The sequence below is a fragment of the Chrysochloris asiatica genome, unplaced genomic scaffold (genome assembly GCF_000296735.1).
Source record: "Chrysochloris asiatica unplaced genomic scaffold, ChrAsi1.0 scaffold00007, whole genome shotgun sequence".
Taxonomy (NCBI): Eukaryota; Metazoa; Chordata; class Mammalia; order Afrosoricida; family Chrysochloridae; genus Chrysochloris; species Chrysochloris asiatica.
The window spans coordinates 34,808,661-34,836,534 of NW_006408525.1; the positions used below are offsets into that span (position 1 = coordinate 34,808,661).

Below are 27,874 nucleotides of genomic sequence, written 5' to 3' on the forward strand. Positions count from 1 at the left end.
GGAACGGAATGATCTACCAGAATGAATTACGAAAAGATAGGCTCTGGGCTTTAGGTATCAGGTTCCAAGGTGTAAGAGGGCTGAGGAAACACCAACCCAGCCTTAACCTGGCACTTGAAGGGGAAAAATGCCTAACCTTCCACAATTAGTGAGTAATCTGAGGGGAAAGGGGACAAGGTATACAGGAAAAGAATGGGATTAGAGTGGTGGGAGAGTAAGAGATGGAAGAGAAGGTCACATAGTTTCCTGCGCCAATGAGTGAAACCATGGGCTTGGACTTCAGGCCCAAGACCAGAGCAGCAGCATCTCTTCCTTTTGAAGAGGTCATGTGACTTACAGAATGGGGAATGTCAGCATTCCATCTCCCACCCACTCCCCATCCACCCCTAGTTGTTCCCTGGTGTCTCGAAAGCCTTGGAGCAATGAAGCAAAGTGTCTTTGCAGGGATTTCTTTTCCATTCAGAAAGCGCAGACATGTCCTTTCTATCCAGCCTGCATCCAGGAGGGTGGGATGGTGCCAGCCCTCAGGAAAGCCCGGTGGAAGCTCCCATGTCTGGGCTGGAGACTGCACAGACCCGAGGCTCAGAACTCCCAGTCATCCACCTCGAGCTCTTCCATGTTTGTGATGAGGCCGAAGATGTCATTGTGATCTTGAGCTAGGTTGCCCTCGAAATTGGCAAAGGGGTTAACAGGACGAAGCAATTCCGGCAAAGCCTCTGAGGCACGTCGCTTGATCTGGGGGAGCAGAGAGAGAGGTGGGTGATGCATCCTATTGCTCTGGATAGCAGGACACCACAGGGCCATAAGGCTCCTGGAGCCAAGAGTCTCTTTGAGGAAGGAGCAGTGCTTTTAAGGGCTTCAAAACATAGGCACTTCTCCCAGTTCAATGGGAGGAGGAAAGACAGCACATCTAAAGACCATGCAGCTAACGGGGCTGTGGTAGTAAGAACTATAGGCAAGAAGAAACCGGAAGCTAAGAGAAAGTGCTACTGTACCTGCTTGAAGAAAGAATGGTTCAGGAGGCTGCTGGCGCTTGGTCTGTAGAGAAAGCAGAGACCAGAGTCACTCCCAGGCCCCTGTGCTCCGAATCCTGGCCCTGACACTTTTTCAAGTGGCTCCACTGACCAACATATGACAGACAGAGCTGCCTTCTGGCTTCTTCACAACTCGGCCCCCCTGACCCCTCCTGCTGTGGGAGCCCAGCCCTCCACAAGATAGGCCCAGCCTGGCTTTGGGGCCAGAGCTCCCTCTGCTCCCTGGATAGCTCCGCCAACCCCAGCTCTATGGAAATACCTTGCATCCGGGTTGCGCTGAAGGCACTGCTCCACAAAGTGGTGGAAGTGGGGCGAAAAGGTGCGGTTATAGGGGTGGGAGGGCGAGTCACCGTTGGAGGCCCTGGGGGTGCTGGGGGCCAGGCTCTCATTCAGGCCCGAGTTGGCTCCCGAGCGTGAGGTGCTCATGGTCAGCTCCTCGGCAGGGATGGTGCTGGTGTCCAGCAGGCAGGGCACTGTGCCGTTCAGTTTCTCCAGCAGCATCTAGGGAAGACAGAGCCAAGACCTGGCCTGGAGGGGGGCCCCTGGAAGGCCTACAGTGCTGCTTCACAAATACATCTCCCAGGAGACCAATAGGGTGTCTTAGGAGTAGAGAGAACATGGAAGTTGAATAAGCCTTCGTTTTCCCAGGGACCCTGACTGGCTTGGTGACTACAGTCTACACCAAACTAGAGGGGAGCCAGAAGGAGATTGCACAAAAGACCCCCTATACTAGGAGTCCTGGGATGGTGCTGTAGGATAAGCACTGGACTGCAAGGTTAGTTTGAACCAGAGGGTTGGTGGTTCAAAGTCACCAGCTGCTCCTCGGACACCATACACAGGGTCCGGAAGAGTCAGAACTGACTTGCCAGCACTTCACAGCAACAGCATTGCACTAGGGCTCATAGAAAGGGCACGGTTTCCTTTCCCCTTCTCTAAGGCATCAAATCCCCTTCATTTACAGACCCCTCACCTCTGTGGAGGTAACAGCCAAGTGACTCTCCAAAGACCAGCCAGGTTACCAAGCCCAGGTCAGTCCTCTGGGGTTCAGCGCACAGCACTAGAACAGTGCTCCTAGGAGCAGGCCCAGACTCAACATAGCTACCTGTCCCCATGAACCTTCTAAACTGTCAGATGTTCTACCTTCTGGCCTCTGGGTGTTTGCAAATGCTATTCCGTCTGTTTGAAAGAGGCTCCTTCTAAGCCCCATTCTTCACACCATAGTTCCTGTTTGCCTTCAAAACTCCAATGTCAACGTCCCTCCTGGGGGCCCCTGCCTGCAGTCCCCCCTTGGGCCCTGCTCTCGAGGGCTCTACTTTATCCAGCCTCTTGCTGCAACCCTCCCTGCAGGGTCAGGGGTCTGTAGGCTCACTCACGGCCTGGGTGCCCTCCTAGTTCTAGACCACTCCCCAGGTACCTGGAACCCAGGTAATCCATGCCCAAAGGACCCCAAGTTCACATTCTGGACCTGTTGAGACATGAATGAGCCTCTTTCCTACATCTGTCCTCCCAAGGGGAGCCTGAACCACTGGTTCTGCACCCCTAGTCCTAGGTAGGGGAAGTCCAAGGGCAGCAAGCTACAGGAACAGAAGTTGAACTTGCAAGTTGTAGGTTCCCACGGTATGTATGGGTCTGAATGTGAAGGCATAGAAGTGTGAGACTTCTGAGGATTCGTACTTGTAAACTCACCTTCCAAGTTTACGTAACAAGGGAGGGGGACAACATATTTTACCAATGTATAAACACAAGTTAGCTTGGTTTCTACTTTTAAACAGACAAGAGGTATGTGGGCTCCCTTTGCTCCCCCACTTGGGGCCCTGGCCCACTCAGGAGTGTCCTCCTCATGCTCTAGCATTTGTCACATGGAGAAGTCCGGTGCCCACCGAGCTCCCCCAGGGAACAGAACTTCATCTTAGCGACCCTGGTTGTGTCCTAAGTGTGGTGGGCACTCGACAGACATTTGTGGCCGATAGGCAGGCAACTCTGGGTTGCAGGCTCACCTGGGTGGCAGGCATGTCCTTAAAGGGCACGTGGCCATTGGCCAGTTCACAGGCTGTGATTCCCACACTGTAGATGTCAGACTTGGCATCGTAACCCTGAAGATTCTAAATTAGGAGAAAAAAAGCCACAGATGACTCAATTTGGCCTTTGTTCTCAGAAGAAAGGGGCGGGGCAAAGACTGAGGAGAGGAAGAGCGCCTGTTCCCAATCAGAAACAGCTGCTAAAGGTCCCTTTCTTCCTGCTGAAGAGTAACTCTCTCTTTTCAAAGGAACAAAAGCCTGGTGATGTTATGTACTAAGCACAAAGGCATGCAGGGCCCCATGCTGCTGCTCAGAAAGAGATCCAGAAAGCAGTTATGAGATGGTGGCTCTTCCCCATGATGGGGAGGAACTCTGAAGGGAGTTGCAATAGCAGCATGGGCTGTCTGAAATAGGGAGAGTATGGTCACCTGTGATGGGCAGGGAATGGCCTCTCTGAGTGGCTCCCAGATACACCTGTCCAACAGGGAGACCCCTCCCCTCCCCACCGCCCCATCTGAGACCACTCAGAAGGGGAGAAGGCTCCCATCAATCAATTCCTGAAGGCTTCCTTGTCAGCCAAGAACTGAGAGGGAGTGGGGCTCCTTGGGACCCAGGACACACACCTGCTGGAGGACCTCCGGGCTGAGCCAAGGCAGACCTTTGATACTGTACTTGGGGAAATCGTGGACCACACGCTGCCGCTGCCCATGACTGATCATGCTGAGGTTGCTGCGTAAACCAGACAGGTAGACCTTCCCTTCCACAGAGATCAGGATGTGGCTGGCTTTGACACTCCTAGGGAGGTAGGAAGGGGTGTCATGGGGTAGCAGAAACCTCTCATGCTACCAACTTCTGGTCTTCACACTCTAGGTCCAGCCAGGTGGGTGTGGGTGTGCATGTGATGCATGTATGCATGTACATTATGTATTTATAAACAAAGATTTTATGAAAGATGTCAAGAACAAACATAAAAAAGAAAAGAGAGTATGACCCCATTTACCCATCACCAGATTTAACAGCTACTGTCTTGTTAGGCTTCCTTTTATGCTCATAGGCCACTTCTTCCTCTACCTCCCACTACAGCTCTCCACCTGTACTTTCTTTCTGCAGGCATTCTTATAAAGTGTATCCCTACTTTGTAGGCACATGTTTGAAATCCACCTAGCAGAACTGTTACACATCTCAGTCCTCCTTTTCTCACACAGTCCTGTTTCAAGATTAATCTGCACCAGCTACCCTTTGCTTCTTGTTACTGCTTTGTACTCAGGTTATTTACTAGTCATTCTCCCAGTGGGGTACACTCACACTGTCCAAAGTCACCACAAATCTGAGCACTTGCATGGCATACCCTGTCCACTCTGGGCCTGTGTGGAGGCTTCTTTTGGGTGTCCTGAGTTCCGCCTCCTGCCACCTGGACAGGAAGGCTCCTGTTACACGGGCTTATCTGACTTGCTAATTCTTGCCGGTCCATGGGCATAGTGTGACATCCTGCTTTCATTTTCTTTTCTCGGATTTGTGCCCTGCTCTTGCTCAGTACAAAGATCCAGAAAGCAGTTCCCATGTGTTCACTGACTTTCCACGTGATGGGAAGGATCTCTGAAGGGAATTGCAATAACATCAGGTACATTTAGAATAAGGAGCTCTGGTAGCATAGTGGTTACGAACCAGGCTGCTAATCTCAAGGTCAGCAGTTTGAAACTACCATTGTCCACGGGAGAAAGATAAGGCTTTCTATTCCCGTAAAGATTTATAGCCTTGGAAACCCTGTACAGGGTTGCTATGAGTTGGAACCCACTCCATGGCACACAACAACATTTAGAATGCCAGAGGGGAGAGTGTATCCGCCTGTAATGGGCAGGTAAAGGCCTCGCTGAGTGGCTCCCCAGTACCCCGAGCTTGTATGTCTTCATGGTTGTTAGTCTTTCAGGTTTCCTCTTTGCTAACCTTCACAGCCTTTGCACACTTCTTATTGCTTTGCTGACTAGCAAGATTTCCTTGTTACTAATCTTCTATGTTTCAAAGCAAATGTCTTCCCTCTGTCAACACATCTTACTAACCAGGCTCATGGTGCCCTTTGTTAGATAGAAAGCTTTAGTCTCGATGTAATCAAATTCATCAATTTTTGGTCTTTTGTGCTTCTAAGACTTTAAAAAGCTCTTCCACACCTCCAGTTAGAAAACTCTTTCCTCACATTTGCTTTTTCTTTAGCCTGTAATTTTACGTTTAGGCCTTCAATCCATCTGGAGTCCTCATCTGCATGTGGAATTAGGTAGAAATCCAGGTTTATTCAATCCCCTGCCGTGGGCTGACTCTCCCAACACCACCGACTAAGCAGTCCCTGTTTTCCCCAGGCCCCTCAGACAGAGGACACACTCTGCTCAGACCCCAGACTGGGCACACCAAGGAAGGGATTATGTGAGGACATGTCAGATGGTCCTGTCATTCAGAACTGAGCAGCTCAGTGAAGAGAAAGCTGCCAGGCTCAATGAGGCAAGCTAGGTCCAGACCCTTGACTTCAAACTCTGCCTTCACTAATGGTAGTCAGCTCTCCGTGGTTTACTTGAGGACTCAGGGGCACGAACACCTACTGTAGCGAAGGATGAACGCATTTGCGAATGTACCTGTGTACGTAGCCCATGTGGTGGACGTAGTCCAGGGCCTTCAGCACCCCCTGCAGGATGTACGCGATCGCCAGCTCACTCAGACCGTCCATGAAGTGTGTACAGATAAGGTCCTTGGCAGAACCTGTAAGAAAGAATTTGGGGGCGATACAGGAAAGGCAGCAGAGAAGGAAAACAGCATACAAACAGTTGGAAAACAAAATTCTCTGTCTGGACTTGTAGAAATAGCACTCCCCACTTACCATATGCCATGAAAGATGTGACCACCCACAGTTCATTGTTTGCAATAAAGGTGGCTCGATATGGCACGATATTGGGATGGTTGAAGAGTTTAGAGACATGAAGCTCCCCCTGAAAGCAATGGTAAAATTGAAGTCAGAACCAAGGAGCAGTGTAGAATGGAGCTTCAGTGAAGGGGCCGCCTATGCAAGTTCCCTCCAGTCTCGCCATGCCTCAGTCTCAGCTGTAAATTGGGAATGATAATAACAGCCCACGTTATATGCTATTATGGGAGTTAATTTAAATGATGTAAAGCATTTAAAACAGTAATTGGCATGTAAGAACTCCATGTTTATTTTTATTATAATTAATAGTAAATGTTGGCTTTAAATGAATAAAAGGAGCCCTGGTGGCCCAGTGGATGAGTGCTGAGCTGCTAATCTAAAGGCCACTCCAATGAAAATGATGTGGCAGCTGCTTCCATAAAGACAGCCTTGGAGCCCCTATGGAGCCCCTACTTGGTCTAGCATGGAGCCCCTACTCTGTCCAGCATGGAGCCCCTACTCATATCCAGCAGGGTTGCCATGAATTGGAATTGATTCAATGGCAACAGGGTTTTGGTATAAATAAATTAAGTGACCCAGAATGGAGCCTTTGGGGAAGAAGGGGGAAATATAAATTGGGCTGAGCAGCATTACAGAATCCTTGGTATCAAACTCCTGAGATTCTCCACTGAAAGCAGCCATAACTCTGAACATGTGGTCTGCGTGTGAGCAGGTGGTTACAGAGGACAAATGCCAGGGGTGCCCAGGAATGATACCAGGGCAGAGAGCCTGCCCTCCAAGGGCCACCCTCACATTTTCTTACCTGCAAGAAAGTCACCATCTCATTGGAACAAGCTTCCAGGTTAATCCTCCGCACCGTCACATACTCGCCTGTTGGTTTGTACCTTGCTAGATTCACTGTCATCAGGTCCTCAAATCCTTTCCCTGAAAGAAAGGACTTCCATGAACAAGAACAGTACCAATGGTTTTCATTTTTCTTAGAGAATAGGAGATTTGATTTTTTTTAAGCCAAGTGACATTTACTCCTCTAGTTTTCTTATGAGACATTTCTCAAGCAGCCATTCTAACTGCCACAGTCACCCGAGGAACAGAATCAGAAAAAACTAGAGGAACTTTCTCTCCTAAAATGATCTCTTTCCATGTTTGGCAGTACACCAAGGAGGACCCCCAGCAGCAGTTTTGTTGGCATCCGTCCTGCTGCCTAGTCTGGTTACTCACTCATCTAGGGACCCCGAGAACCGCAGTGATAGCTGAAACAAAGTAATGGGGGACCTGGACATTACCTATAGTGGTGAGTAGCTCATAACACTCTCCTTCTGGCTGAACGTTGCTCATGGTCTCTTGTTTAGAGATAGAGGCTATGGACTCTGAGCTCGCCTCATTGGTCTAGAGAAGAAGAGAACTAGGTTAGGAAGTGCGTACTAGGAGTGGGGTGGGGAAGCTGTGTCTCACACTCAGGAGTCTGAGTACACACACAAACCCTGACTCAGGGAAGGAAATATTGAAAAGAAATGCAGAGTCAAACTTCAGCTGTTTGATAGAGCCATCAGTGCTAATATGAGAGCAGACAAGGGTTGAGGCCATCCCCAAAAATGGGGACCAGAGCCAGTTCCACTCAACTGTTGGCTCGCTTGTTCTTTCCAACAACTGACTCATTTTTTTAAAACTGAAAATTTTGCAGGAAAGGATGACTAGAAAAAGGCACATCTGAAAGAAAAAAAAGATGGAGGCGGGGTGTGGTCTCTGGGATTTATGTCCTGCCTACCAGATCCCAAATACTGAATCTTGCTAAAGGGAAAGCAAACAAAAAACACAAACCAGTCGCGAAGTTTCCCAGTGAATGTGAGAACTGCTACACGCTACACTGGGTTCCTGAGGGAACTGAGCTGTCCAACTTCTCAGCCATATTCTTGGCAGCTGCAGCCTTGCCCACTCAAGCTGCAAGTGAAGTTGGAGTCCAGCCATTCAGGGTGTGGATGTCACACCTCTGGCCTAAAAGAAGTTGCCCAGGGCAGCTCAGTAATTCTAACTGTCACAGGCTTGATTTCCTTCTTTCAGAGGGAAATCTGTAAGACTTCAGGGCTGTTGAGAATCCTTTGTTCAGCTCTGGGTCTAACTGAGTTGGAGAAGTCAGAGGCCAGGTCATGTTTCAAAATATGACCTCTAGTGAGGAAAGGCTCCTGGCTCAGCACTAGTGAAAGGGTGCAAATTAAATGCCCTGAATCAGGGAAGCGGCTCTGCAGCGGAGCTCATACAGCAGTAGTGCTATCCTGGTGTGGCGCTGTGGGTTAATGCGCTGGACTACAAAGTCGGTTTGAACCACAAGGTCAGCAGTTCAGGCTTTCCAGTCACTCCTCAGAAACCCTCTACAGGGTCGCAATAAGTCAGAACCAACTAGACGGCATTTAACAACATATATAGCATCTGTGGTTTGACCAGCATGTATTTCAGAGCACCTCCACAATGTATATGACGGTCACCACAATTCAGTGTACTATATGGGACCGATACCATATCCATTCTTCAGTAACATATGTGACGGATAGGGAGAGTAAGTGGCTTGCCAAAAGTAAAAATGCTGACTGTCCAGCAGACAGAATTCAGACCCAAGCCAGTGAAATAATATGCCACCTATATTGGGTCCCTGGCATTGAATGTGTATCTGGTTTCAAAAAAGTCAATGTTGCAGATGGGGAAAGTAACCCAAGTCAGGCTCTGCTTCCCTCATTTCTGACACTCAAAATAACAGCAACCTAGTTGTCACAAATTGAATCGTCCCCCTAAAATATCTGTCAGCTTGGCTGGACCATGATTTTCAGTGGTTTGGCTGTTAAGTGAAGGTCCTTACAAGGCCTTCCTCCAGCATCAACAGAGAAAGCCTTCCCCTAGAGCCAACACTCTGCCTTTGGACAGCTAACCTCCTACGTTGTGAGAAAGGAGCTCCAGGTACCCTCCTGTGGGCTTACCATGGGGATGGGGAGCTGTTCTAACAAATGCCCTAAAACATTGATGTGGTTTTGAATTGAGTAATGAGTAGAAGCTGGAAGTTTCTGGGTTTGTTTTTTTTTTCTCCTGCCATTGGCCCAAATGTATTTTATTGTCAGGAAACTAGCATGATGAACATCATAAATTTACACTGCAGAATAATCAATAAGGACCATAATTTACATATGACATTTAGAGCTCAATTCTGATAGTTTCAAAGTTTCTATGAAATGTAATGACTCTTGGCTGGGTAGGGTTTGTATCAGTCTTTGCTCTTTTACTTCAATATCTTTACCATGTACAGAAAACTCCTTTCTTCTATTTTCGTGACTCTGTCACCCCTTTGGTTTCTGGAACAATCACATGTGTGCACTTTTTATTAAGGTTCTGTTGATAGTCCCTCACCATAGAATGTAACTAAAGCCCACAGAGCATTTCAGTCTTCACATGGCAGCTTTACAACAGGTAAATCAAAGGCTCCCCAAGTTTTTCCAACCTCCAGGCTGTTTCTATCTTCTGAAATGACAGGTGAGTGAGGCTAGTGCCCTGTAGAAGACTTCCTTAGCTTTCACAGTTGGTAGAAGCTGAATCAATGTCTAGAGTGTAATACTTGAGCTCTCTGAACATTTCCTTAGGAACTTTTGACTCCTGGTCCAATATGATCCTGGCCGCTTACTAGTGTCCTTGGATCTGGAAGAATCCACAATGACACCCACCTCAGTCCCATCCACCCTCTCAAGCTGCAAGAGTTTGAAGTGACTAAAGCCTGAACCACTTTGAAGAGACTATTGGTAGACTTATGGATGTCAAAGGCAATCGAGGGTTCATCAGAAAGTGGAGAGCTACAGATGTCCATCATGTTAAAGAATACATATGGCACCAGCAACAGAATGTTGCTAGAAGTGTGGACATCAAATGTGCTTCTGATGAGGTTTTAAAAGGAAATGATGCACATGTAATTGGACAATGACTGAAAGGTGATGCTTTTTATGCAGAAGCAAAGAATCTGTTTGAATTATGTCCAAATTTTGGTGGAAAGTAGAATCTGTAAGCGATAAGCCTGGCTATTTGGCTGAGGAGATCTCTAAGCAAGAACTTAAAGGCGCTGTGTGGTTTCTTCTTGCCACTTAAAGTGTGAGAGCAAAGAGATGGATTGAAACATGAACTGTACAAAATGAAAACTAAATTTAAAGACATGGAAAATTCTACTGTACAAAATAAGGACATGTATCCTAGAACTTCCAGCAAAGATGTGGCTAAACTATCTTTTGTTAAAGCTGAGGTCGTGCCAATGCCCAAGGAATCTGCTAGGGCTGAGGGGATTGGGGATGCCATTCAGATGGACTAAGAGAATAGGGCTGCCCATAACCAAGGGGCCAGAGGTTCCTCTCCAACGGGCCTGGAGAACCAGAATCTGGATGACATAGCTAACACCCAAAACCTAGAAGTCAGGACCATTGTCCAGATAGTCTCAAAGACTAGATGATTGTTTTCAAACCTTGAGAGCTAAGTCCCTTTGTTCTGCTGGGTTCTGAGCTTGCTCAGTGACAGTCATCATTTTTCTCTCCAATTGCTCTCATTTGTGATAGAAATGTCTACCTCGTGTCTGTTCTACCATGGCGCTTTGGAAGCAGGTCATGTATTCTAGATTTTACAGGTTCACAGATGAAGAAAAATTTATTTAGTCCCAGAATGGAATATGCCCAAAGTTTCACCTATATTTGATTTAGATGATTCTTTGGAGTGTGGGACTCTATTCAGAGAAGCAATGATGCCAGAGATGGAGGCACAGATGATGATGTGGAGAGATGGAGCAGCTAGGGGCTCTAGACTCATGGAGGGAGAGGGGCTGTGTGCTGGTGGCCAGGGGACAGGCTTGCAGGGTATGCCCTTTTGTTGTTTGAATGACTATATATTCCTGAGTGTTTTCTGTGTACATCTAAAAAAGAAAACAGAGGGGCTAGAAGCACATACTGTTGAATGATGATGCATGGAGGGGACTGTAATCATTGCAATGAAATGAAACATGATAGGATGAATGTAAAACATGTTCTTCCATGTAAACAATCACTCAGTTCACAATAAAAACTTAAAGAAAAGAAATTCCCAAACTATTGTGCTTATGTAGAACCTGTACATAGACTACGAGGCAGTCATTTGAACAGTACAAGGGGCTACTATGTGGTTTTAAATTGGGAAAAGTTTGTCAGGTTATACCCTTTCATCATAACTTATTCATTCTGTATACTGACTAAGCAAATAATCTGAGGAACTGGAGGATATTTAGAAGATTGTGGCATATACATTGGAGAAAGGCTCACTAACAACCTGTGATTTGCACTTACTCATAAAGATCAAAGACTATAAAGCCTTAAGTATGGATTACAACTCAATGTAAAGAAAACAACTTATAACCAGACTAATAAACATCATGATCAACACGGAAAATACTGAAGTTGTCAAGGATTTAACTTTACTTGTATCCATAGGCAATGCCCATAGAAGCAGCAGTCAAGAAATCAAATACCAACTTGTACTGGACAAATCAGTTGCAAAAGACCTCTTCCTTTCAAGTGTTAAAAAGCAAGGGTGTCACTGGGGGAACTAAGGTGCACCTGACCCAAGAAATGGCATTTTCAGTGGTCTCCTATGCATGAGAAATCTGAACAATGAATAAGGAAGACTGAAGAAAAATGGATTCCTTTTCGATTAAGATGATAGTGAAAAATACTGAATGCTATTGTATACTGAATAAAAATATTGAACACGGACTGCTAGAAGAACAAACATAACTGTCTTGGGAGAAGTTCAGCTAGAATGCTCCTTAGAAACAAGAATGGAGACTTTTGGTGTCCCATACTTTGGCTATGTTATGAGGAGGGACCAGTATCCAGAGAAAGGTATCATACTTGACAAAGTAGATGGTCAGTGAAAAAGAGGAAAGCTCTCTCAATGAGATAAATTGACAGAGTGGCTGCAAACAATGAATTCAAACAGGGATGACTATGAGGATGGTGTAGGACTTGGCAATACTTTGTTTTGTTGTACAGAGGATCACTGTGAGTTGGAACCAGCTTGATGGCATCTAACAACATACTTGTGGATGGGATCCTTCATTATGTTAATGAGGCCATATCTGGGTCCTCAGGTGCCATCTGGGTAGGGTGTGTCTTAAGCCTGTTGTTATATGCCGTGGTGTCGGTTCCGACTCATAGAGACCCTGTACAGGGTTTCCGAGGCTGTAAATGTTTACTGGAGCAGAAAGCCTCATCTTTCTCCTGTGGAACAGCTGGTAGTTTCAAACTGCCGACCTTGTGGTTCGCAGCCCAATTTGCAATCACTAAGTTACCAGAGCTCCTTTTAAGCCTATTACCACTGAGATATAAACCATTAGCTGATTAGGCAAAACTGGAAGCTGAGATGGGGGAAGACACATGCCAAGCCACATGCTGACTGGCCCAGAAGTTCAGAAGAGACAAGAACCTGCCTACGGAACTGACTAGAAAAGCCTTCCCCTGGGCTGGCATCCTGAATGAGGACTTTTAGCCTCATAAATTGTGAAAAACTAAATTTCTGCTTACTAAAGAAATAACTTATGGCTATTTCTGCTACAGCAACATTAGATAACTAGACATGCTGTAAATCATGCCAATAGACACATTTTTTAATCACCTAAGTCCTCTCTTCCCTGTCAGGAACACATATAAGACACACTACAGTACTATATGCCAAAGACATGTTCTTGTGGAGCCTAGGAAGGAAATGGTTAAACTACTGACTAGTTAGTAACCTGACAAGCATTTCTACTATCTTTGTTGAGTCCAAATAATTACTCAGGTGTTGAGAGGTCATTGGGAATAAGAATCCAGGGACAATCTGGAATTGCATGACATTAACCAGTGGTTGCTGTGGTTCCTTTTTCACAATGTTCTAACTCGCTGGAAATCATTTCAATTGGAGGCTACTTAATGACTCTTTTAAGTGACTCTGTATCTCTTCCGTATAAGTCTCTGCTGATTACCTAAAACTTTTGCTATATGAGAATTTTAAAGTTTAAAAAAAACAAACAAAATGTGCAAGCGGGCCTCTATTAAGACTCCCAGCATCCCTACTACAACTAGCAGTCTGCCAAGTGTAACACACAGAGGGTATTTTCAGGAAGTTCAAAGGAAATAGGAATGGTTTGATTGCCACAGAAAACATTATATTGTTTCAGAATTAAAGGTCAAAATTCAAATCAGGGGAAAAGGATGAGACATTTAGCCCATTCTCTTTAAACACAGTATGGCAATTCACTCCTGTAATGTAAAATCTCAAATTGTCTTGAGAAAGAAATGAATTCGGTTAAAGTCTTTCTCTTAGTTTCCCCACCCATGAAAAATATTTTATTCAATTTGAAACATCTGAAAAATATACAAGCTGCTGATATCCAGAAATGATAAATTTATAACTTTGTTTAAAGAGTTAAAATTAAAACTTTATTTAAAAGAGAATACAATATGAAGCATACGGAAAAACATGAGATGATACCAAATAAACACATTCAACCACCCACAGGTTTCACCTAGGATAAATTTTGGTATAACACTGGTACTTACGAAAGTATAAAAACGATACAGAGTTGGCATTATATTCTGGAAAAATTGCGAATTGATTCTATAGGGAAGATTTTGGTCTCTTGATTGTAAAATATTTTAATCTTGATAAGACAGGCGCCCCTGACTAGCAAACTACAGAAGCACAACTCTGGAAGTTCATGGTCAACTCTATCCTCCTTCACTCTGCAACTTGTGTTCATCTGACAAGAGGAGAAAGTCTACTTAGCCAAGTGTTTTTACCCTCTCTGTCAAACACTCATAATATCAAAAACAGTATGGTACACTGTATATTGGTTGCCACTTCCTTAGGTAAAATAGACTTGAAAAGTAGGAAGTGGGGCAAGAGTCTTGCTATTCTGTCAATGAAAAAAAAAAATCAGTATTCAGTCTTATGTTTTTTTAATGTTTAGTTTTGCCTTTAAGGTGGGATATTCCAGGCTCTCCTTTTGATCTTGACCAAGATCGATATTATCTATATGGATTGAAATAGATTAATAGATTACAGAAGGAAAATGCAGTACCATCAGCCACTAAAAGACAACTACAGTTTGTCTGTTAAAACTTTTGTTTTGGGAAGGGGCTGGTAGATGGTCAATAGATGTAGGAAGCAGGGGATGAAGAGACCTTAATTCCCAGGGAAGAGAAATAAGTATATGAGACTTCATTTTTTTTAAAACTAAACATCAAATTTTTTTCCAGGTGAAACCTGCATTCTCACAAACAAAAGAATAACACTACAAATAACAGCTCAATGACAGGTAAGCAGCAACATAAAATGTGAAGTCAACAGAACACACAAATGTCCACGAAAAGTTCCCTCCATGCAACAGCCATAGGACTAGAGCCTAGAAAATCACTTACTTTTCTCCGAGTGTCACCCGGAGGCTGCTCTGGAGTAGAGAAATTGATTGTTGGCATTTTGTGTTTTTATGCAGAAGACACACCCATATTCAGAAGAACAATTATGGCACTCAGGACTACACTTACTAATAGAAACCAGTAGAAACGCGGCCGATAAATGAGGTTTTCAATGGGAATCTTAGTCTCATCAAAACTTGGCAACCCGACTTACTACTATATGGGTGGGTATCCTCTACTGGGTAACCCGAAACTGTGACAATTCTGCTTATGTGTTCATAAGTACACGAAGTTACTTTCAATACACTGGTTGCTGAGTCTTAAACTTTGTGAACAAAACATTCCACCTAAAGTGAAAAGATAGTTGTTTTCCCCGGGAGTGCAGAGACTAAAAATCAGGTTTAAAAAAATAGTATAGAAACTTCTATGAGAGACACTTTGATTTTCCAAGTGGATACATTCTATTCTGAGTGCAAATCATGGGTTTTTTGACACTGCTGCTTTTAGTGGAAAATGACACCTTTTTGCTCTTTAAGTCAGATAAATTTTGAATCTCTGCTTGTCGTTTTCTCCATTCCGTAAAAGTGATCAAACTCATCGGAGAAGATGACTTTTCACTGTAAAGAGTTAGGGAGTTACATATTTCTAAATACTTTATACAGCTTCAAATAGCTTAAACTATAAAAATCATAGCAGCACATCTAGTCACAAAGGAAAATGCTTCTCCAGGGTACATTACAGTATCCACCGAGTTAATGTAGCTATTGCTGCAGAGCAGCAGCAAAGTGGAGTCAACTGGGCTCAAGATAGGATTTTTCCCCCCACTTGGACATCAATTTTCTAATATACAAATGGCAGGAGCAGCTCCTTGAGACAATTTGTCAAAATTAAGAAGCCTGGTGAATGGATGAAAGGAAACCTAACTACATGTTTCACAGTAAAAAGAAATGTCCAAGTTGTATAATAACAACTATAAACATTATATAGAAAGCCCTCCTCAGATCAGAAGACAGTGTCCCTAAACTCAAGACATAGAAAACAAAACAAATTCAATTTACATACATTAGAATACTTGTAACTTCTTCGTTGTAAACTAACTTCTGAGTTGATACCCATCAATGCCAGTGTTTACTTTAAAATCATTTTATTCCCATTAATGACAGGAAGAGAAAGAGAATAGCACTAGAATACAGGGTTTTTGTTCCATTAGTCCTTACTTTACCGTGACTTTAACTAGAACAAAAAGAATTCATCATTTTTAAGGTGTTCATTTGTCTAAAATACAACACTTGGACAAAGTTCACTTAAAATGCTACTCCAAAAGTTCTTTGAGAAGCATTAGGGAAAATAATCGATATTATCTAGTAACGAACAAGTTTGAGTTTTCAATTACTTAAGCCTATTTGGGGACATCCTGCTGTTGATTTTGTTTCTGTTGATTTGTGACTTAAGAGATCCCAAGGGTTATTGAGAAGAACTGCTCCCTAGGCTTTTCTTGGATGTAATCTTTTTTTTTTAAGGTTTTTATTGTAGATTGAGTGAAAGTTTACAGGGCACATCATCATTGGATGTAATCTTTATGGAAACTAATTTCCAGGCATTTTTCTTCTACATTACTGCTGGGTGAGTTTGAACAAGCAACCAGTTGTGCTGCCCAGGATCCTGTATTTTTCTTCCATCAGTAAACCAATGCATTCAACCTGGCAACCTATTCCTTTAGCTATATAGAATACTAAGGATAGAAAATATTGGTTCTCAGATATAAAGAATTATTAAGTGTCACTGAGTTGATTCCGACTCATAGTGACCCTGTACAATGATTCTGAAGAGCAGCTGGTAGGTTTGAACTGCCAACCTTGTAGTTTACAGTCTACTGCTGATCCTACAGCACCACACCAGGAGTCATATAGAATACAGCCCTGCTATTACTAATTGTGGTCCAGTGGTGAGGATTTTTGTTTTCTTTACATTGAGGTGCAACCCATATCGAAGGCTGTGGTCTTTGTTCTTCATCAATAAGTATTTTAAGTCCTCTTCACTTTCGGCAAGCAAGGTTGTATCATCTGCATATCGCAGGTTGTTAATGAGCCTTCCTCCAATCCTGATGCTACGTTTTTCCTCATATAATCCAGTTTCTCTGATTATTTGTTTAGCATACAGATTAAGTATGGTGAAAGAATACAACCCTGGGGCACACCTTTCCAAATTTTAAACCATTCAGTGTTTCCTTGTTCTGTTCGCACAACCGCCTATTGATCTATGTACAGATTCCTCATGAGCACAATTAAGTGTTACGGAATACTCATATTTCACAATGTTGTCCATAGCTTGTCATGATCCACACAATCAAAAGCCTTTGCAGAGTAAATAAAGCACTGGTAAACATCTTTCATATATTCTCTGCTTTCAGCCAAGATCCATCTGATGTCAGCAATGGTATCCCTCGTTCCACATCCTCTTCTGAGTACAGCTTGAGCCTCTGGAAGTTCTCTCTCAATGTATGGTTGCAGCCGTTTCTGAATTACCTTTAATAAAACTTCACTAGCATGGGTTATCATGATATTGTCCAATGATTTCCACGTTTCATTGGGTCACCTCTCTTTGGAATGGCACAAATACAGATGTCTTCCAGTCAGTTGGTCAGGTAGTGATCTTCCAAATTTCGTGGCATGGATAAGTGAGTGCCTCCAGTGCCTCTTCACTTTGTTGAGAGATTTCAATTTGTATTCCATGTATTCCCAGGGCCTTATTCTTTGCCAATGACTTCAATGCACCTTGAACTTCTTTTAGGGTCATTAGCTCTTGATCATATGCTACCTCTTGAAATGGCTGGACATCAACCATTTCCTTTTGGTACAGTGACTCTGCTTATTCCTTCTATCTTCTTTTGACGCTTGCTTCATCATTCGGTATTTTGCACATAGAATCCAATACCACAAGCCAAGGTTTGAGTTTTTTCTTCAGTTCCCTCAGCTTGAGAAATGCTGTGTGTTCCTCTTTTGGTTTTCTGACTCCAAGTCTTGGCACATATTGTTATATTTGACTTTGTCTTCTTGAACTGGCCTCTGAAATTTTCTGTTCAGCTCTTGTGCCTCCTGACTTCTTCCATTTGCTTTTTTAGCATCTCTATGCTGGAGAGAAAGTTTCAGAGTCTCTTCTGACATCCATTTTGGTCTTTTTCTTCTCTTGTCTTCTCAATGACCTGTTGCTTTCTTCCTGTATTATGTTCTTGATAACATCCTACAACTCTTCTTGTCTTTGGTCTTTAGTGTCTAATACATCGAATCTGTTCTTCAGATGACCTCTAAATTAAGGTGGGATATATTCAAGGTCATATTTTGGCTCTCTTGTACTTGTTTTCATTTTCTTCAGCTTCAGCCTGAATTTGCATGAGCAACAGTCTGCTCCTGGACTTGTTTTGGCTGATGATATGAAACTTTTCCAATGTCTCTTTCCACAGATGTAGTCAATTTGATTCTGTGTATTCCATCTGGTGAGATCCATGTGTATAGTTTTTGGGTTTTTTTTTTTTGTGAATTGAGTGATAGTTTACATGGGAGAACATCAGTTTTACACTCATTGTTTCATTGTGATCTCCTCCATGAATCATCATTCAGCAGTATTTGCTTCTATTCCCTCTGGGGGGGGGGGGAAGAAATGTACACTAAAACACTCAGGAACATATAATCATTTAAACAACCCAAGGCACATTCTGCAAGCCTGCCTCCTGGCTGCCAGCACACAGCCTTTCTCTTCCCATGTGTCTTGAGTCCTCAGCTGCTCTCTCTCCATGTCCTCATCTCTATCTCCATCTCTGGTGTCACTGCTTCTCTGGATAAGCTCCCACATTCTTCTCATACTCTTCTCCTTTGATGGTCCTAAATTCCTCTGTTCCTGGGCTGCAAGATTAACTACTCCTCCCCTTTTTGTTACAAAACTTCTACCTTTTCAGTTGTGACAACTGCAATTAGTCATGATAACAGTTACTATTGAATCATAAAAATCTTTTCCCATCTCTTTTCACCAGACCCGTCTAGACAAGATGAAAACTGTTCAGTGGGGACTGTATCTTCCTCTGCACACTCTGAAACTAAACTCCCTCTTGAAAACTTGTAATCCAGTCAGTTCGAGCCTTTATTGCCTCCCTCCCCACCCCCCTATAATGGTTTTTTATGCTGTGTAAAAAAGGTATTTGCAATGAAGAAGTCACTGGTCTTGCAAAATTCTATCATGTAATCTCCAGCATCATTTCTATCACCAAGGCCATATTTTCCAACTACTGATCCTTCCTCTTTGAAGAATGGTGGTGTAATAGAGTATGCGTTGATTGGGCTGCTAACGGCAAGGTCAGCAGTTTGAATCCACCAGTTGCTCCAAGGGAGAAAGAAGAGGTTTTCTGCTTCTGTAAGATTTATAGTCTAACAAACCCTGTGTAGGATCACTATGAGTAAGAATCGACTCAGTGGCAGTGGGCTTTTTTATTTTTATTTTTATAGACAATAAATTTCTTTACCTAAAATTAAGATTACAGTTACCCAGGAAAGACTCTTTTTTTAAATGGCCAAAGGGAAATGCCTGAGCCTGCTAAACTTCAAAGTGATAAACCTTCTTCACTTACAAAATCAACATTTAAACATATTTTACAACAGGAATTTAATATTTTTGCCCTAACAGAAATCTTAGTTTTCGAGTCTCATCATTTTTACCATGAAAAGACAGATCAGTAAAAACAGAATTTTTGTATCATTGCTGCATTTGTGCTGATTAAAATCTTTAAGACTAGAGACTGTTAAAAACTTACTTCTTATTTTATGAATACACATTCAATTGGACAAGTATCTAAAAGAACACATACACCTTTAAGTAAACACTGGTTTTCTAACCATCAAGACAGGCGATGGACAACCGTGAGGGTAGTATAACGATTTCCTCAGATCTCTGGGAATTCTCGGGATCCAAAAGGAGCCAAATTAATCCAGTAACTGCCGTTTAGAATGCTCTAATAGCCTAATTTCTATAAACTGAGTAAAAAAACAGTAGTGGTTTTTATCCTGAAATGATGGCTAACTGCCATACTGTACTTACCTCCAAATAGTTCCAAATCTCTTAAGCCCTCAACAATGAACTTTTCCGAGACCCACCGCTAAAGAGGAAAACCCCAAAGACAATTAGTGTTTCCATGTTAGAGAGAATTAGATGTTAGCCATTAGACAAACAAACAAGAACACAGTGACTAAAACAGATCACACAGTACAGTTAAGAGACATTTTTATGGAAAAGTCTGGAAAAGAGTCATGATGTTACATCAACTGAAAACAAGACATTTAGAATTCACTTCTCTACTCCTCTATGCCTAATTTAAATTTTAAATCTGACAGATAAGAAATAAGTAGTACTGGTCCTAAAAGCAAAGACTGTTTTGTCCTTCTTGTGAGATAAGCACTGGACCGCAAGGTCGATTTGAAGTGCATGGTTGACAGTTCAAACTCAACAGTTGCCACTCAGAAACCTTATACAGGGTCGCTGTGACTCAGAACTGACTTAACAGCACCAACAGCATTTAACAACAACAACAAACATAATGCTAGGGAGCGCGCGGTGGCTCCATATGATAAGTACTGGACTTGGAACCAGAAGGTCTGTGATTTGAGCCCACAGAAAGATGAGGCTTTCTGCTCCATGAAGATTGAAAAGCCTTGGAAACCCTACACAGGGTCATTGTGAGTCAGATGTGACTCAAGGGCACATACATAACACTACCTTTTGGTTCCATCTTACTCATTTCATGGCCCTCCACTACAGATGCTTTGGATCATGAGTGCCAACTTGAAAAATATTAATTGAATTCACAATACAGAAAATAGGGATGAACACGAGTCTAGAGAAAAAGCAAGGTGCATGCTTTTTCACCCATGAGAGCTTCCAAAGCCATCACCACTTACATTATCTACCAAGTTTGGACACTTGGACCAATCAAGCATGGCTAACCTACGGTTGTTCACTTTACTGGCCTGTTTCAAATGAGTGTTAGATTTCCATCATACTGTTCAGTGGTCTAGCTGTACCTGAATCAGACCAGGTTGAAATAGGAAAGAAGCTCATGTTTAAAAGCAGTAGAATCAAGATCATATTTCACTACAGACTGGTATTAAGGTTTGGCTTGGGGGCATTCTTTCCACTGGCAGAGTTCAGGCTAAGGAGAGGTTAGATTTTACTCTGAAATGACAGTGGAGTTTACTCCTTTTAATACAGATTCTTCTTATATACGTAAAAATAAGAAAAAAGATTAAGTGACATTCAGAAATAAGTTGCATAATATTGAAATAGAATTAGAACATTATTCTCTTTGGGTTTCTATATCAATTTTTCCAAAAATTAGAAAAATAACACCCTAAATAAAAAATCTGACTAAAAAAATCATATGCACTATAACACAAAATATAAATTGCACTCTAATATTCACAGAATGGTGTATTTAAAATGTCTCGTAGCACTTAAACCCTGTGATAAAATATTAATTTATTGCTTTATTTAAATGTTAAGTACTTGGTAATAAAATAAGATAGTCTTTTATGAAATCATAAGAGCTTGTAAAAGTTAAATCTAGTATATGTTCTTGAGGTCATTTTAGCTGATAACATTTCAAAGTGTAATAAAAAATTTCATGTTCAAAACAAAATCTTCAATTAAAAACTATATTTAGAAAAAAAATTACAGTGTTTACAATTTGACATTGATTCTAAAAACAAACTCTGGATAGAATTTGAAGAGGGAAGTAAATCTATCACATAAGGACAAATATCATTAAGACTTCACTTCTATAAACAGACAAGAAAAGGAAGATATATAGAGATAAAAATTTACTAGTGGTTACCAAAGGTGGAAGAGAAGAAGAAACAAAGGATTAATTGTAAAGGAAAAATCACATTAATTAAGGACTGGGTTGCACAGCCAGGCTATAATTGCTGTCAATAGGTTGTATACCTATAAAAGGTTGAATTGGCAAAAGCTGTGGATAAATATATTGAAAATGACGACCCCCGCCCCCCATCACCCAAATAAAGGAAGTTACTACTGAGGCTGCTTATGTACAACAAAACACTTTACGGGATTTAGTTCCTAGGTTTGGAGGTTTAGGTCCATGGTTTCATGAGACATCCCTATTCATTGACCTAATAATGATGTTAGTGCTTCTATTCTACATCTTAATTCATTGTGTAGTGCCTGGAGTCATAAAAGTGTGGAAGTAGCCATCCAAGGTGCAAGAATTGGTCTCTATTCACCTGGAACAACAAAGTTAGAGGAGAATCAGGAATAGGAGGAGGATATGGAATGTGTGGCTAATTGCCTCCATGAACTGCTGGCTATTTACCATCAGTACAAAAGATCTGGATGGTGCCGACTACTAATCCTGAACAGTCTTATACAAGATTCCATAGAAGAATCCTGACCAAGATGGGGAAAATGTAAAACAGAATTTCAAATTGTCATGGACACTAGATTTTTTGGAGTCATTACTTCACTGCCCTGAAGTAATCTTAAAATAAACCTTAAGCCAATAACAGCCCCTAAAGTCTTCTTAAAACCAAACAGTAGTTTAGCCTAAGTAGTCAAAAAGGTCTGCCTAGAGTATTAATGCTCTTTTAACTATATGGGATCAAATTGACAACAGTAATTTGAAAAATTCAATAGGAAGCTCAGGGGGCAGTGAGTTTAGAATGAGAATGGTTGCACAACTCCAAGACTGTCACCCATGTCACTAAATTCCATGTAGAAACTGTGGAGTGGTGCAGGTTTTGACGTATATATTCTCAGTAACAACAAAGAAAAGAAAATTAAATAGAAAAAACAACAACAAACAAAGTAAATAGGGAGCCAGTCTTCTGAAAAAAGCTATCAAACTCATTTAATGTCGGATGACTGATACATGACGTGAGCCACCCTCTTGTTTCTTCTGTCAGACAAGTTTGGGGATAAATTCTGTGTCTTTGGTCAACCACTACCTGCAAGCTCTTTTTCTCAGAAGTGGAGATTACAATACGTGCCTTACTTTTCTACATCTTTCACTTCTCTAAGCATCACATAGAAAACCATTTCCAATATCTGTCAAAACATATTGCTTTTCAGAAAACAGAAATAGGAAAGTCAGAAGAAAAGAAACACTCACCCTAATTCGTTCTGGTTTACTTACAAGAAAAGACATGAGTTCCTAATGGGTAGACCTGGTTCAAGTTCAAAAATTAAACCTAAAAGGAAAGTAAAAACAAGCTGAATTAGTCACACCTCTTTTTGATAGAAACTTTTCCCCAAATTTTTTTCTTTATTATTAAACAATTTATTAAATTCTCTGACAGACCAACAGTTGCACAGCAGTATTTAAGACTCTAGGTATCACATGTACAAGCACTGTGCCCCAGACAAATACTAAGGATTATAATCAATGTTTGGGAGCACAGTGGCTCTGTACAATAAGCACCGTACTGCCAATCACAAGATTGACAATTCACGACCACTATTCACTCTTTGTGGCACTGTGGGTTAATGCGCCAGACTGCAAAGCCGTTTGAACTGTAAGGTCAGCGGTTCAAGCTTACCAGCTGCTCCTTGAAAACCCTATACAGGGTCACTATGGGTCAAAACCGACTCAACGGCACTTAACAACAGTCACTCTGTGGGAGAAAGATCAGATTTTCTGTACCTGTAAAGATTGGAAACCTTATACAGGATTACCATGAGTCAGAACCAACTCAACAGCACTTAACAACATAATCAAAGGTTATAGACTCCCTTCAGCCAATATCCCAGAATACCCAAATTAAACCAAAAGAAGAGATTCCCTTCCCAATCTAACAGAACGAAATTATATGCCACAAAATTTTAAGACCTGTTATATTACAAAAATAAAAACAGATACAAAAAGATCTGTATTAAGTTTTATAATATTAAAGGTCTCAGAATTTTGTAACATCATTTTCTTCTAAGTCAGCATAAATTCCTCCTGTGGGGCCAGCTAGAAAAAAACTTTTGGTTAACCAAAATTTACTAAGGGTTCTACCATTCAAAAAACATTATATTAGACCTGTAAACTACTAGAGTGGTGTGACATTGTAGAACACTCCAGCATAAGGTCTGTTTGAACTGTAAGGTCGGCAGTTCAAACTCATCAGCCACTTCACAGAAACCCTATCTATACAGAGTCGATTTGATGGAAATTAACAACAGCAACAAAGAACTGTTTAGATAAACTTTCAGTGATGATCAACCTGGATGTACTTTGGCCAATAATTCTACAATACTACAATCTCTATAAGAAAAGATTGTTATTTGATTTTCTTTCTTGAAGTTAATTTTTTTTTATTTGAGATAATGCATATATATAATTTAAATGTCAAATAGTATCGAAAAGCTTATATCAAGAAATAGCAGTCTTTTGATCCCTAGCCTCTTCCCAGAAAGCCAATGCCTTCAACTCTTGTGGCTTTCGCCCCTGCTGCTTATCACCATAATTTTAAAATAATGTTTAGATTATTGTTGCTCATAAATTTTAGGTATTTGCCTACTAACTTCTTACCATGGTAGATGAAGACTAAACTCTCCTACATGACCTTACTCCACCTTTCCCTCTCATCATCCTCCCAACAAGGTTTCTGGCACACACCACGCAGACTCACTGCTACGGTGTCATACTCACAGCACCCCACATAGGGCTTCAAGACTGTCAACCTAGGAGCAGACAGCCTCTTGTGTCTTTCGTGGAAGGGCTTGGTGGGTTTGAGACACTAACCTTTTGGCTAATGGTCCAGTGCTTATCCTACAATGCCGCCAGGGCTCCTAAGTTCTGACATGTATGTGTTTAAGTGCCATCGAACAGTTTCTGACTCATAACAACTCTGTATATGGTTTCCAAGGAACAGCTGGTCAGTTTGAACTGCCGACCTTGCTATTACCAGTCCAGTGCTACCCCACAGTGCCATATCAGAAGCCAGTCCTGGCATAGTATTTGGTAAATCTGTATTACATATTTGTATTAGTATAATAGGATTATGACAGGTTGGAAGTGGGGATAGATATATGCAATTTGGTAAAGATCTGTACATGTTTTGTGTGAAAGGCTTTTTGACTCCCCCTCAAAATAACTGCCATTGCTTTGATTTCTCTGGAGCTGTTTTTGTTTTTTTTTTTCTTTTTTTAAGGATCCTTAGAACTCTACGTTCCAGATTAAACCTCTTCCCCCACCCCATCATCAGTGTGAAAATACCACAACCCCTGACAAACCCACTCTACCTCAGGAAAAAAAAAAAAAAAAAGGAAGGTGGTATATGTAGCAAGTTATTTTTTCAAGATTCTTCAAAAGCAGTCTTTATTTTGAACTGTGTGGTGGCTGTGTGATGGTATCTCATCATGGTTTTAACATGCATCTCTCTGTGATGTGTCTGTTCACATCACTTGCCTATTTTTAAAACATGATGCTTTGCATTACTGAATTGTAGTGTTATTCTTTACATATGCTGGGCATTATCCCTTTGCTGACTGTGCACTGTATTTGTTCATTATAGTAAGTCATAGTTGCAAGTACAAATACTTGTTGAGTCCTCTAAGCCCTCTTAGCAAATCACCAAGTCTGAGAATGGTCTTGGGTACCTGAAGGAATTAACCTAAAGATTCTAAATCTACTCCTGAATTATGCAGGTCAATGGGTTAGCTACCTACCAAGACCTTACTCTATAAGCTTCCAATAAAACTGCTCTTACTAAAACTGTATCTATATAGCCTTCAATTTACATAAAAGGCATTATGAGAACACATTCTCAGAAATGTGTCACTCTGCATCCAATAAGCATGCTTTGAAGATGCTGTTTATTACTGTGCCCACTAATAAGAAAAATCAGAAGAAATGTTATTCTTGGTCAAAAACAGGAATAACTTTTTGCTTTTCCTGAATTTCTGTCAAATCTATAAGGGAGCTTTCAAAAGTTCATGAAAAAATGGAATGAAAAGATGATGGAATTTTGCTAACTTTTGGATGCGCCCTTGTATTTCAATCTTGTACAAATTAATCGTTTCCTTAACAACATTTATCAACACATGCTTTACTCCTGTGTATGACAATGATAGGAACACATGAAGAAAACATTTCAAGGGCAGTTAAGCCTAAAGGTCAGTTTAGAAAAATAGAAGCCATTAGGAAAGGTTAAAGGGCCTGGTGCTGCAATGGTTAAAGCATTCCATTGCTCAGCAAAAGATCGGTATTTCAAACTCAACAGTTGCTCCATGGGAGAAAGATGTGGCAGTCTGCTTCAGTCAAGATTTACAACTTTGGAAGCCCTGTGTTCTACTCTATCCTTTCTACAGTCACTATGAGTTGGAATCAACTCAATAGCAGTTGTTGTTAAGTGTCATCAAATCAGTTCTGACCCATAGCCACACCGTAAAGGGTTTCCGAGGCTTTAAATCTTTACAGGAGTAGAAAGCCTCATCTTTCTCCCACAGAACCGCTGGTAGTATCGAACTGCTGACCTTGAAGTTATCAGCCCAACTCCTTTGTCTGGAAGGAGCCCTGGTGGCATAGTGGTTAAGGTGTCTGGCTGCTAACCAAAGAGTCAGCTCCTTGGATGAAAGATATGGCAGTGAAAAGGAGGTGGCAGTCTTTTCCCCTAAAGATTTACAACCTTGGGAACCCCAAAGGGCAGTTCTACTCTATCTGAGGGGGCTAGGAGTCCATGGCTGTGGGTTTGCTTTGAGGTTTGGGCCTGAGGCAGTTATCAGAGATGAGATTCTGTTTCTTCAACTCTCGGGGTCAAGACACAGTCTTGGGTATCTCTAAAAGGAATAATCAATTGATGAAAATCTGTCTTAATGCCGTAAATACATTTTCAAATCTAATTCTATTTCAACAGATGTTGTTAAGTGTGGCTGAGTCGGTTCCCACTCATAGAGACCCTGTACGGGATTTTCAAGGAGTAGCTGGTGGGTTTGAACTGCCGACCTTGTGGTTCCCAGTCCAGTGTTGATCCTGCAGCGCCACACCAAGAGTCCTATTTCAACAGACAACTGCAGATATTACCGTTTTAAAAGGTCCAACTCAAATGGCTTTCCCTTTTTCGGCACAGTATGAGAGAAACCAAGTTATAGTTAGCAAAAGGCAGAGTGGCTGGTACCCTAAAAGCTGAAAACTAGAACAATTTTATTAATCACTCCCTTTCTCTTGCGATCTCTCCCCGGCCTCTAATCCCCATCTCCATCCGAAATCTACTATGCGTGCATAACTCTGAAGACAAGCCGGTCACTAGATCAGGGATGCTGGGTCCTCACGGGGCTGGAGATGGGGCATGGTGAGCGTGCAGGGAGCTTTAGGACAAACACATCTGGGTACCAGGTTCCTCAGTGCAAGTCCAGGGAAAGGGAAAGCAGGAGGCCGCCCTGCCTATTGGGCCCCTGGTCGCGGGGACGGAGTAGGAGACCGGGAAGAGGGCCTGAGGAGAGCGAGGGTGGGCCAGGATGGCTGCTCTGACGAAGGCCCGCCCCTGAAAAGATGGGCTTAGCATCAGGGCGGGGAGGAGCTGAGCCCCGGAGCGCGCCAGGCGGCCCCGCCAGCCCGGTACCTGGTCCTGGAGTGAGCGCGCAGTCCCGACCCCGGCTGGGCTCCGCCTCCTCAGTTTATGGCTGCTCTGCCACCAGGCCGGTTGCCGAGAGGGAGGGACGTAACGTGCCATGCGCAGTAGCGCAATGTGGGACAGGCCAGTGGAGGCGAACACCGCCCAGTTCAGAGAAAGCCCCACCTTCCCCAATTGCCCCTCCCTTCCCCGCTTCGCACGTGCCCTTACTCGTTTGGTACAAATTCTACACAAGGCCATTTCGTCCAAACCGAGGGGTCCAGTTTCCCCCAAGAAAAGAGATTGGCTTGCCATCTGGACTATCTGCAGTTGCAGGGCCTCCACCTGAACAGCACGCAGGACAATAGGGTCATTACCAGTAAGGAGAGTCAAGAGGACTCGGTCACTTTAAGGATTTAAATTCCCTGCAAATTTCAGTGGAAAGCTCTAGCTTACATTTTCATTTCAAATGCCTCTCAGGCTACAACTGGGAAATGTTTTTATCCCTTCCAGATATTTTTGTCCCCAGAGTCTTCATCACAACTCTGAGAGCCCTGCTCTGTTTGCAGAAAACTAGGGTAAGAGTTCCGGTGTGGAGCAATAGGATAAGCATTAGAATGCTAATCAACCACAAGGTCTGCGGTTCAAATCCACCAGCCACACACTGGAAACACTATACAGGGTCCTTATAAGGCGGAACCGACTCCATGGCACTTAACATGGTAGGATTTGAGTTAATGGGGAAACTAGCCCAAGCAAACACTTAAGAAGCTTGAGAAGTGACCAGAGCAATCAAGTAAGTGACAGAGCAAGACTTTGCTTTAAGACCAGGTTCTCAGCGATTTACTGCGCCCAACCTGGGGGAGGGAGATTAGATTAAAAA

General features: G+C 42.5%; 1 protein-coding gene across 3 annotated transcripts; it reads right to left on the reverse strand.

Annotated features, from left to right (window-relative positions):
• Positions 1–474: 474 nt before the first annotated feature.
• Positions 475–27,123, reverse strand: STRADA (STE20-related kinase adaptor alpha). 3 transcript variants are annotated; one of them, XM_006833570.1, is made up of 13 exons: positions 27,001–27,123; positions 22,566–22,644; positions 19,484–19,541; positions 14,402–14,430; positions 7,241–7,343; positions 6,760–6,881; positions 5,916–6,024; positions 5,674–5,797; positions 3,676–3,847; positions 3,032–3,136; positions 1,294–1,535; positions 996–1,038; positions 583–735 (listed from the first exon to the last, which is right to left on the reverse strand). In XM_006833570.1, exons 2-13 carry the CDS (start codon positions 22,599–22,601, stop codon positions 583–585), a joined length of 1,296 nt encoding a protein of 431 aa, XP_006833633.1. In that variant the 5' UTR covers positions 22,602–22,644; positions 27,001–27,123. The 3 variants fall into 3 exon arrangements, with proteins under 3 accessions (XP_006833635.1, XP_006833633.1, XP_006833634.1); XM_006833572.1 differs by lacking the exons at positions 7,241–7,343; positions 14,402–14,430 and having other exon boundaries at positions 475–735; positions 1,385–1,535; XM_006833571.1 differs by lacking the exons at positions 14,402–14,430; positions 19,484–19,541 and having other exon boundaries at positions 642–735; positions 1,385–1,535.
• Positions 27,124–27,874: the final 751 nt, after the last annotated feature.